At 38.5% G+C, this 12,032-nt stretch overlaps 2 protein-coding genes across 2 annotated transcripts in view; both read right to left on the minus strand.

Moving 5' to 3' along the window:
- Positions 1 to 491, minus strand: part of SLC35E3 (solute carrier family 35, member E3) — a 4,820-nt gene extending 4,329 nt beyond the window's left edge. Inside the window, exon 1 of the mRNA XM_009997765.1 lies at positions 423 to 491. Within this exon, the coding sequence (XP_009996067.1) occupies positions 423 to 491 (69 nt within the window). The remainder of the gene's footprint in view (positions 1 to 422) is intronic.
- A 696-nt stretch (positions 492 to 1,187) lies between these two features.
- NUP107 (nucleoporin 107kDa) overlaps positions 1,188 to 12,032 on the minus strand; it is a 27,154-nt gene continuing 16,309 nt past the window's right edge. The window contains exons 15-27 of the mRNA XM_009997732.1: positions 10,734 to 10,879; positions 10,579 to 10,627; positions 9,186 to 9,255; positions 8,633 to 8,751; positions 6,976 to 7,014; positions 6,460 to 6,610; positions 5,320 to 5,426; positions 4,251 to 4,353; positions 3,913 to 4,073; positions 3,596 to 3,721; positions 2,785 to 2,898; positions 2,338 to 2,505; positions 1,188 to 1,295 (exon numbers count right to left, since the gene is read on the minus strand). Coding sequence (XP_009996034.1) covers positions 1,188 to 1,295; positions 2,338 to 2,505; positions 2,785 to 2,898; positions 3,596 to 3,721; positions 3,913 to 4,073; positions 4,251 to 4,353; positions 5,320 to 5,426; positions 6,460 to 6,610; positions 6,976 to 7,014; positions 8,633 to 8,751; positions 9,186 to 9,255; positions 10,579 to 10,627; positions 10,734 to 10,879 — 1,461 coding nt within the window. The remainder of the gene's footprint in view (positions 1,296 to 2,337; positions 2,506 to 2,784; positions 2,899 to 3,595; positions 3,722 to 3,912; positions 4,074 to 4,250; positions 4,354 to 5,319; positions 5,427 to 6,459; positions 6,611 to 6,975; positions 7,015 to 8,632; positions 8,752 to 9,185; positions 9,256 to 10,578; positions 10,628 to 10,733; positions 10,880 to 12,032) is intronic.

The raw sequence follows: 12,032 nt of genomic DNA on the forward strand, positions 1-12,032 counted from the left end.
GCGCCCGCCCCGCCCCGCCCCGGCACGTGGGCCCGCGCCTTCCGGCGGCCCCGGGACGGGGGGGCGGGAAGCGCGTCCTGCGGCCAAAGCGGCCCCGGAGCCCCCAGACACCCGCTCCGGGAGGAGGAGGCTGCGGGAGAGGGGGAAGCAGAGCCCGAGGAGCAGCCAGGGAAGGGGGAGAGCGAAGAGCTGCCGGCGGCCGCGCCGCAGAGGACGTGCTGCAGGGCGTGTGCTGTTCTCTCGTACGCTGCTAAAGTGCCCAGGTAAATCCTGAGCTGGCAGCACACGGGGAACGTGCACCACGAAAGGCACCTCTGTCCGACGCCCAGCAATACGCTGAAACGCCTTCCCTCCCAGGTACAAGTACCTCTCAGCAGCTGGAGGCGGGATTTCTTTAAACACACACATGAAAATACACGTACACGTAGGTGTAGCACAAGTGACCTTCGTTGTCGAGTGTCAGAAGACACCGACCAGGTGAAGGAGCTCATGTCGTGCGCTACAGTTAAGGGAAAAGCAGGTAAAAATGTTTACACATGTAAACACAGTGTCCTGGTTTGAGCCAGAACAAGGTTTATAAATACATGACAAACTCTCCGATGTGGGAGTCTCGAGGTACCTTTTCTCCAGCTCAGGATTGCATCTCATTTGGCAGTTTAGCAACTACAGAGTGCAGGTGAGAACAGCACACTCCCCAGAAGCAAGCCCTTCCTTCTCTTCTGCAGGGCTGGCAGTAGCTCAACACTTTCCTCCTTCCTTTGATGCTCCTTTCCTCCAGCTCCCTGGGTCTGCTTTCTTCTCCCCTGCTTTCCACACAGCCTCCTGCAGTCTCTGCTCTACCCTTGTGCATTCCTCTTGCTGAGCAATGTTTCCAGGCTACAGGCAGCTCCTCAGGATGTAGCAAAGACATAAAGGAGGTTCATACCATCACCATATTTCTATGATGGCATTTTTAGATTAGGACAACATTCTCTGTTTGTGAAGCACTTTTATTAGGAAAAAAAATATATATAAAAAAAAGATTGTACAACAAATAGCCTCTCTGAAGTTGGTCAGAATTTTTCCAAGTTGAAATTGAAATCTGAGGGTTGGATTTCCCCCCAAAGACAGAACAGTCATGGTTTTGTTCTTTTTTTATAACCAGAATGTCCATGTTTAGGAGTTCTTCCAGGTATCCACATGAAATTCTATGGCTGAGTTTTATATCCCAAAGGATCAAGATCCTGGTCCAGAAGCATCAGAGAAGATTCCCTCAACTTCTGTAGAAGCTTTCGGAGTTCTTCTTTTGAAAATACCTAAGAATAAAACAAAAAGCCATAATGAAGTTATATTTATTTGCAATTAATATCACTGGTATCAAAGTAAATGCTTAATTTAGTAATTTCATTTCCCCCCCCCCTTTTTTTTAAAGTCCTTTCTATTTAAGGCAGGGTAAACACCAGACACTTCAGAACAGCATTTAGCAAAGAACTGGAAGCTAGTTGCAGTATCCAAAACCTGAAGGTAGTCTCAAGATAGTTCTGTCTCATAACAACTACAAAAATTATTGCTAAATAGCCAAATATTTTTCCTGTTATTGCTGGCAGAGATCTTAAGCCAATCCAAGGGAATGCACCACAGGATTTTTCTGAGCCTTGGTGTTTCTTTGCAGATTTCTAATCCTTGCTTTTTTTTGAGGGAGTGTTGCGGTTTAGCTTTTTTTGGCTGTGTTGGTTTTTTTGTTTTATTTTTTTAGTGATAAATCTTTTTGAGGAGGGACAGAAGGTTAGGTAAACCAACTGCTCCAAACCAGAACCTGCTCATACAATCTTCTGAAATGTAACGGAAATAAAAAGATCAATTACAATTCTACAGTTCAACTTATTTTTAATACAGTAGCCCCCATCCAAAAATGAGTAACCGCACTAAATCAGCCATTAGGAAAAACCTCTTCACCAAAAGGGCTGGCAAGCATTGGAACAAGGTCCCTGGGAAGTGGCTGAGTCACCATCCCTGGAGGTATTTAAAAGACAGGTAGATGTGCTGCCTGGGGACAGGGCTTAACAGCAGGACTTGAGGATCTGAAAGGTCTTTTCCAATGAAAACAATTCTGTGATTCTACTCAGAAGAGCTGCTTGTCAAAACACTGTCATCCTCTTCAGTGTTTCAAACTTAACTCTTTGATTCCTAAACTCAGTATACAAGGAAACACTTTTCTACTGCAGTGAATGTGAAGCGAAAAACTTAGGATGTTAGGGAACATATGGCATCTTCCTCTCTATACAGAAGCTTTTCCCACAGTCAACCCACAGAGCTTTTAAATGGAAGCCAAGCTGTCTGCAGCTCTCAATAACTCACCGTGTAAAGCTTGTGTCGCTCAGAAGCGACCATATCAGCCAGTCGCAGACACTCCTGATACTGCCCAGTGCTGTGTAACACCGTGTGCAGCAGGAAGCACATCATGGGCAGGCACAGCTTTCGCAACAGAATCATCTGGTGCATTCGTTCAGGGTCATCCTCGGCGTCCTTACCACAGCAAAACAACATGTTAGTACCACCAACACCTACCTTTGCAGGACAACTCAGCACAACCACGTCATTAATAGCGCCAGAGGCAAAAAACTGGGCTAACCAGCCTGGACTGGATGGCTGGTCTGATTTACATGGTAGCTGAAGGGGAAGCAACCTGTAACTAGTCACAGTAAGGTCAGAGGGAATCATAACAGAGCAAACAAAAGCACGTCAAACTGAAGATGTCAAAAGGTCCAATCCAATACCATGCCATGATATAAAGATTAATTTTACCTCTCTGACATCAACCATCCATCCGCCATCAACAAACAGCAACACATTGTACATTTTCTCTTTCACATCAGCTGTAAGAGCATCCAAGAGGCCTTTCCAAATACCATAGTCCATCTGGCAAAGAAACAAAAATAAACTACTGCAGAACAGGATAATTTCTAAGGCTGTTTTAACTCAGACTCTTCACCAAGCATGCAAAGCCAGTGCAGCTCTAATTCAAATTAGAATCTTCAACCAGTTGCCAAAACCTAAAAGCCTGCTGCTAACAGCAATTTCCATCCTTCCTTAATTCCCTGCCCAGAGAGTCACGCAGGTTATTCAGAGGCAAAGCCTCTAAAGGAAGACATTTTTAAACTTACACTGCCATGCTTGTAAAACAAATACCTATATAAAGTAAATACAGTGCATTCATACTGGACAGACATACAAAAAAGAACTTTTGGTAAAAACAGAAATGCAACATGTTTTAGAGAATAACATGACAAATACAAGAATTAAAAGGACTTCACAGCAAAATCAAGTACTCCGACTTATTAATAACACTGACACTCAACACATGATAATGAGTAATTACTATTACATTACAATATTGTCTGTAAAGCTGAGTCATATATAAAAACCCACAATAATTTATTGTGCAGTGGCATTACTATTTTACTGTCTCATATTCCTTCAACATAAAAACAGAGTAATTTATTATAGTTTTTAAGCAATATGAATTAGTGGTCTTCTACACTGTTTCATAAAACCAAGACCGCCTCCTAAGCACGAACATAAATGTTTATAGCAGATTACTCCAACTTTTACCTACCTCATATTTCTTTTCTTTATGTTCATGGGCGACTTTTTCAGTGAAACTTGCTTGTGGTACCAAGGAAGGCTTCTGTGGAGCCGAGTTAATGTGTTTAAACCATTCGTTAAAAGTTTCATGGGCTTCCTGGATTGCATGGGAAACAGCATTTGGACAGTTTTGACCCAGGTAATTAGAAGAGTGTCATGAAATGCACAGATACAGCGCACCCAGAAATCAGAAGTTAAATCAAATGGACAAAGCTTAGTTTCACCACAAAGGCAAAACCACTGTTATTTCTATGTAATAGCTTGGAATACAGCCTATCTAAAACTCACCAAATATGCCCGAATACATAAATGTTCCCGTATAGCATTATCATCTTCAGCTGGTAATGGAGTATCCATTCCTTGTTCTTCCCATTGGTTATAGATTTCTGCTATAGAGTCTTGGGGAATCTTCACAAACACATCTTTTGCAGCTTCATGTTTCTTGGATGCTATGAGAATGTGAACTGAGCATCAACAGCTTTGCAATTTCCATACTTTATTTTTTACAAACTGACAACCCCATGCTTCTTAAGTCTGGATTCAAAGTTATATCAAATGTAGTGCCAAGAGCCAATGAGAACAAAAACAACATTAAAAAAATGTGCAGTATTTGTAAAGTTTAATACCCAAGAACTTCCTCATGATTGCATTGCTTTGCTTAAGTGCTTCTGCCCTCTGTGCAGGATCAAATACGAGCCAGTCAATTACATCAATTTTCAGCCGATCTGCCTGTAAAAAACAACATGTGGATTCACTAACATTTCAATAGTACAGGTGGCATGAGACACACTAAATCTGGTCAATGAAATACAGAAGTTTCCAGAGATCTTTGGAGAGCATTATGACATACTAACAAGCATCACGTTTATCACAACTTCAGTATCAAAAGCTTAGGAAACAATTTCTGCCATCTAGAATAATAAAAAAAGTTTTAAGTATTCCCAAGATATTCAAACCAATGGGTGAGCATCAGCTCTCAACATTTTTTATGGATTACCATGTATCTTCCTCAAACTGTACAGAATACACTATACAGATGTGCTTTATGGAGCTTTGCTACAAACTTCAGGGGTGTCATCAGCCTGCAGCCAGTTTTCCAACCCTTGCATTAGATTACAGAGTTTAAATTTTGTACTAACAGCAAAAAAATTGCCACAGGCTTGCAAACTGTCAGTTGCTCTCAAAGACTACTCTGAACACAACCTATTAACAGTGCCTCACTGAAGGTCAGTGAAGTGGTAAGTTGGAACCAACCAACGCTCGCTAGTGATGACAAGGGAACTGTCAGTAAAGGCAACGTCTGTCATAGTTAAGTGCACCACCTGAGTATCTAATAAGGTCTATCTGAGATACAAAGTATGAATCCTCATCATTCTTAGAAATTACAACATCCTACTCTCAGCTACAACATATTTTGTTATACTAATTTCATGGGCTTTCTCTTCACTTACTGTTTGCAAACAGACATGCTGCTGAGCAACACACCTCAGCTCAGAACATCAAGGAGATGCAGAAACAGAAGTTATGAATTCGTGCAATTCAACTTCTCACACTTGATCACATGGGAAGTGTGTTTCCCTCACAGGCTTTTTCAAGGCAATGTCCATCATGGTTGAAAGGGAAATATGGATCATGTATGGTAAAAGACTGTAGCTGATTGCAAACTAGAATGTCTGCCCTATGAAGTGTACTCACCTCTGTTGTGCCTGTATCTAACACATGGTCATGGTGACTGAATTCACCAGCATCCTTCTTGCGGATGTTTTCAACAACAGTTTTTGTTATGGTTGCAACATCCAGTCCTGGGTTAAGAGAGAAATATGTACGAGAAATCATTAATCCAAATTTGGCACAAAATGAATTTCAGACTCCAGCTGTTGATCTTATTCCTTACTACTAGTAATCCTTATCAGCCTGTTCACACTCACATTGTCAGACTAAATTATAAGCTTTTGTAATTTATTGCAGATATTTTAGAACAACGATATTTGAGATAACAGAAAACATCAAACACAGTAAAAAGAGTATGACAACTAACAAGTTTTTCAGTCTGTGCTGGGGACCAGCATATAGATATATTTGTTAAGACCACTGATTCCTACAATTCTGATGGCAAGACTATGATTTGTCAGGAAAGTACCACGAAAAGCTCAGAAGAGTTTTTTTACAGATGTTGAAGCAGGATGTTTTATTTTTGAAACCTTAACCAAGTTTTTAAGAGAAAATTTCTAAAAAATTATGGAAGAGAAGTGAGACACTGAAGTCTGCAGTAAATCTATTTCTCTGTGAATTCTGAATGGCACAGAGGCATTGTCAAACAATGGGCAGTGTGGTGCTTCACTGTAGTCCCTGTTAACTTCATGTATACACCTGGAAAGATCACAATTAATGCAAGCAACCCACCGTGGCTAACAAAGAGCACTATAAATGGGACAAAAAAAAAAAGATACCTATAATCTTCCTAAACCCACAAACAGGTGCGCATTTTTATAATTAGTTTCCTGAAATAATATGATCATGTCAAGCTTTAGAGCATATATATGAGACAGGCAGCTGGCAGTTACTTCCTGCTGTGCTTGGACATAATCCAGAAGCAAAAGTGGTATTAAGTTTAATTCAGAAAAAGAATTGCAATTCCAAGTTACTCAAAAACCACAATATACCTACTTGAAGAAGTGATCAGCAAAATTGAAATTAAATTAATTAGTTAATTGAAAACTGAAGAGACACAGAAAGGAAAGAATATAATCTTCATAGCTAGGTCCTGTATTCAAAACTACTAAAAGACAAAATAAGCCAGGATATAAAGTGATAATTAGAATATCAGCATCTCACCTGCATCTTTTGCCAATTTGAGGCAGTGGTGGCGTTGATCACTTTCAGTAACATCTTCAAGAAATAAAGCATACTGAGCAACTGCTAGCTCTGGGGGCAAGTGGCTGACATAAAATGCTACTAAATCTGTGTGCTTCTCAGATATCATCCTCTGCAGAGCAAGAAGCAAATGTTTAGAAAAACATACTAGATTCCTCTACGTTAACATGTGTGTTTACACTTTTGTAAAAACATGTTTTCTGTAAATACATAAATGTGTAACAAACTTGTGATTATTTTGTTTTTATACAGGAAGGTGCCACTTCTCAGCTTCTAAACAAGGATCAATAAAACTGCCTCTCATTTGGGCACTGCTGACAGAAACTCTGCATATTAGGCAAGCTTCCACAGATCTCTGGAGAAGAAAGCAATAACTGTGTCATAATTCTTTTTATCCTGTAACCTTAAGTTTCCTTTACTTCCTCCTTTACATCTAAATTACATCAGAGAAAGCAAATTATATTTTTGTAGGCTTACCTGAATGTAGGTCTTTAGGACTTCAACAGAAACTTCCTCCTTATTATAAACAAATATAAATTCAATTTTAAATGAGATAATGTGGGGGGAAAAAAAAGAAAGTAAGAAAGAAGCTTTAGAGGCTTGTAACGCATAAGATTATTTGATTATTCCTGCTTCAGTGATCTACACATTTGAACAGGCTGAGCTGGAAAACTGTTTCTCTCAGACAGTGGTTTAAAGAATAGTCTTCTGATTCAAAGATTTAGCATTCCAAAGATTTTCTTTTTCAGTAACCGAGTAACAGTTTTTGGTCTAACTAGAAAGTTACTTCTAAAATTGCTTTCCCAATCTTTTCATATTACAACTTCTTAAATGAATAAATAACATGCCAGGTGAATAAGATGACTATAGCAGTGTGCTACATGCACTGCTGTGTTATAGAAAATCCTAACGTTCCTACGTACAGCATATCAACACCACCTGGCTCATCTGTAGTTGCCTACACTAAACAACCAAAGTCTAGCCCAAGCACCTGAGGCTGCTTAAGCTAAGACTCAGGTGTTTGTGAAGAACTATCAGTTTTATAGAGAACTTTATCTAAGCATATACCTATATGAATTGTTCTCTAATATCAAATAAGGAACATCATAATCCCTCTGAGGTCTAGTGAGCGTTGATTGAGTAATGTTGCAGTAAATTCACCTACTCCAAAATTGTAGGGGCCATAAGCAACAGTTACTCACAATCCCACAACGGAATTAATTTAGGAAATTGCATCTTTTTTTGTCCCCTCTGTTAAACAATTGCTAATGACTAGTTCTACCATACTTCAGCTTAAAGACCTACTCCATCAAATTTTGAATCTGGCTGAAAAACGCTTATGTATACACACACACAAGTTCCTTTTAATTAGCTAAATGTCAACTGACTTGAAAAGAAATTTCAACAAGGGCATGAAGCAATGATAAGATGCATAAAAAAAACTGTAATAACTCAGCTGTATTTTAATCATCTAATGAAAACACACATTTGTCTTTTGCCAAAATAGGTTACATTCAGAAATATAATCTGATCCACAAGCGCTTGTAAATTTTCTAACAGTATAAAAGGAGAGCTTCCAGTTACTTGTGATTGCCTCAGAAAACAGTAATTGCAGCTCTGCAACTCATCTGTGTATTTAGCATAAACAGACTAGGTAGCTCTCTAGTAGGCTACACTTAGTACATATTTTGAGAAAATATGAAAGGTTCAGCTAGTACCCATTACTTCAAGCAAAAACATTTATAAGCTTACAGCAACAGGTACAATTCCAAGGACTGTGCATAAGATCAGGTTATACTCAAAGCACCTTGGATGCTATAAGCTTAACACTGAAGTTTGAGTCAGGTCTTTCTTAAGAAAGAGCTTAGGAACAGAATCCATCATCCTCAAAAAATAATTTTCAACCTGAACTGGAGGGGTGAAAGATGCTCTTTTTAATTTTTACTATTGTAATTAGGGTCCAAAATCAACCAATACAGTCTTTAAGAATGCAGCTCCTCATCAACCTGGTAATAATTTACCATTATTATATGTTTATATGTAGTTTATATTTTTATGCACAAGGATTTCTACTTCAGACTGGCTATCAACAACAAATACACTATGACAACAAATCAAATACAAGCGAACTTACCTTAGTCTGCAGACCCAAGGTGCGGAAAAACAGAAGAAGATGGGTCATGAAACGAAGGAGATGTCCTGGAAGTACACTTCTGTCCTTGGAAAGCCACCTGCTGAATTCTTCCATCATACCTACAGTCACCGAGGAAATGTCAGTATTAGCCATATCACAGGGAAATTCTTAGGGAAAACACCTAAGAAATGTTTCAAAATTATGCATTTATTCAACACATGCAATTTAGCCTTAAATGCTCCCAAAAAAATGAACAGCAACAGTTTTGGAAAGACTTCTTTGGCTTAAACGTCTGCTGTGTGTCTTCTGTAATTTCTCAGAAAAAGTTATAGCAGTATATTCTGACACATTCACACAATTTCATGACTTCTTTGAAAACTACCTGCCAAACTGCAGAAAGACCCTGCAGTTCTTAATAAAAAAAGCAGCTTAGCTTTTAGGTGGAGTCTGCCTACTGTGTGATTCTAAAATCCAATTACATAAACATTTCTGGAAAGGTCACTAGAAATAATGTACTCAGTTGACATTTAAAAATCATTAGAGAAAAACTCACCATCCACATCTCCCAATATAATGAATTTCTGAATCACGTGATAGTGTTCTTGATTCTCCTCTATAACCCTCTGGGAAGAGAAAAAAGAAAGTTCAAACTTCGAATAAAATCTCATAGCATGATGTATAAAGAAAGCAAACATAAATAAAGCAAAAGTTCCTTAGGGGAAGAAAGCTTCCTATTTCAAAAGGGTATTCTGCATCAAGAGCATAAGAAAAGGCACTTGCTATATCAATGTCAAATTACAATACTGACAAACTGAAAGAAAGCATCAGAGTATGGATATGCGGAGTTAATACTTCGATGGAAGAGAATCAAAGACTAAGGGCTTTGAATTCTGAAGAACAGAATAAATGTTACAGAGAACAGGTTCTACAACATCACAGAAGAAGCAGCAACGTGTTTAAAACCTTAAAGAAAAGGTACATGCAACTTCTTTCAGGAGGAAGAGATTGTATATATATATTTTTTGTATAGGAATTAAGGCATGAAATACAATTAAAATGCACCTGTAGAGTTGCTATATGGTGAGGACTTTACCAGAAAGGCAATGGCAGCTGGGTGTATTTGTGATTGACTGCATCACTCTGTATGTTGTCTTTCAAAGTCTTTGCCTTAGCAACATGATAAATGCAATATGTCTATTCCATCAAATAAAAATGTAGTTTCAATTTAATCCTTACAAAATTAACATATTAGTGTGAGGGTGATGAGGCACTGGAACAGGCTGGCCAGATACACTGTGGATGCCTCCTCCCTGGAAATGTTCAAGGCCAGGTTGGATGGGGCTCTGAGTAACCTGATCTAGTGGGAGGTGTCCCTGCCAATGCAGGGGGTTTGGAACTAGATGATCTTTAAGGTCTCTTCCAACCCAAAACGTTCTATGATTCTATGATATAAATGATATATTCAATCTTAAATTAAATAAGTATCCTGGGTGTTAAAAGTAACAAACAGTCTCTTTAAGCAAATATGCTTTTAAATTTTGAAATGCCTGCTTCAAAATATGCACACAAACCTCCTATAAAGAAAACTGAAATCTCCTATTAAAAAAAAGGGCATGGAATTGATCTTTGCGCCTTTTACCAAAGTGTTAAATACGTGATTTACTCTGTTTTCTATGTCTGACAGCACTTGACAGTCAGCTATTTCTTTAGTATACTCTGCTAGTTTGGCAGATACGGGACAAGACAAAACCTGTATCTTTTTCATCATTAAAAGGGCCAGCATATAAAGAGCTATTTAAGAAATTACACATTACAGAGGTAGAAAACCTACAATAAATGACTCACGGTGCATATTTGAGCATTAAGTTGAATAGTGTATTACAAGTAGAACCTAGTGAATAGTTAAATATGGTAAACAGTGAGAATAAACACTAATTAATATGTACCTTTTTGTCTGTTGCCTGAAGTTCTTCAAAAACTTTTTCTGAAGTCCAGCTTCAAAGTAGAAGAAAAAAGGAAAAAAAGTTATCTTGGACATTCCAAACAGATCACACCGGATCCTTTGTGGAGTGTAGGAGCATAAAACTTATGTAAAGCTTACTTTGTTTCTAAATATTCTCTAGGGAGCTCTTCCATCTCCTCTGTAGTTATGACTGAGGTTCGTATTTCCTGCTCAACTAGAGTGTCCACCATGACCCTGAAATATGCCCAAACAGTATCTTCCCAGGTATCACAAACTGGAAGAATCTATAAATTAAAAAAAATACAGAGCAAAAATTATCAAGACATGGAGAACTATCAGAATCTGAATAGAGTGACTGTAATTTAGGATCAGATTTCTGGGCACCCAAGGAGACTAATAATCATCCTGAAGAGCAGCCTTCCCTTCATTGAAGCAGGATACAAAAAAAACCCCTTTCACTGAATAATGCTCTAGCACCTTGATTATTTTGTATCAACAGAAACCATCCCGTCCTCCTTCCATAGGCACTCTGACACCATTCCCCTCTGTGTACCACCTCAGAAAACCAATCCAGATGAAGACACTGCACTTTTCTGCCCCATCATTTTTCCTCATGATCACTTTGCCATACTGGTCTATGTCACAGCTGCACAAGTCATGGTGCAGTAGTGAGTGGTGAAGGGTAGGAGGAGGGGAGTAACGCTCCTGTGGTGAGATAAAAAACTTGATATCCAGTTCTCCTCTGAATCTTGCTAGACTCTGTCATCAGTGAAATGCTGAGACAAGTTCCAGAGAAGGTACTGCATTTAATGAAACACTTCTCTCTTACAGTAATTTAAAAATGACTGTGTTTTAATGAAATTTTATATCATTAAATGTCTCATGACTGGCACAAGAAGGTAAGTATCTTCTGTTCTTTAAGTTTGTATAATTTCACAATGCCTTTTTTTCCCCCGTAAAAGAACTAATTTTAAATTTCAATGAATAAAACCTGAAAACCTTCCCTATTCTCCCTCTTTTTATTTTTCTGAATTATCTTTATTTCTAATACATCATACCAAGATGGGGCCTGGGAAATCAAGCTCCTCAAGTAGGTGTTTACCACTAATTACTCAAAGAGCGAGAAAACTTTTCTCGTAGTCTGCAATGTCACTGTTCTTAAAAATAATACTAAAACCTAAAATCACTACTTAGGAGTGGAAGAGCACAAAAAACATCTGGAAGATTAAAACTAATAAAAAGATTGAACTACTTAAAGTGAGCATCATATAGTGTATAAAATCTACTGATAATGAAAGCTGGTACAGGATAATCTTTGGATACACAAAATTGTCTACAAGAATACTGTGCATGAGCAGGAAAGTGACTCTGTAAGCTCTTCAGTAGAACTAAACTAGAGGAGAACTAAAACACCAGCACTAGCACTGTTTGTATTTA

This window comes from Chaetura pelagica, unplaced genomic scaffold (assembly GCF_000747805.2).
Source record: "Chaetura pelagica isolate M959 unplaced genomic scaffold, ChaPel_1.0 scaffold314, whole genome shotgun sequence".
NCBI lineage: Eukaryota > Metazoa > Chordata > Aves > Apodiformes > Apodidae > Chaetura > Chaetura pelagica.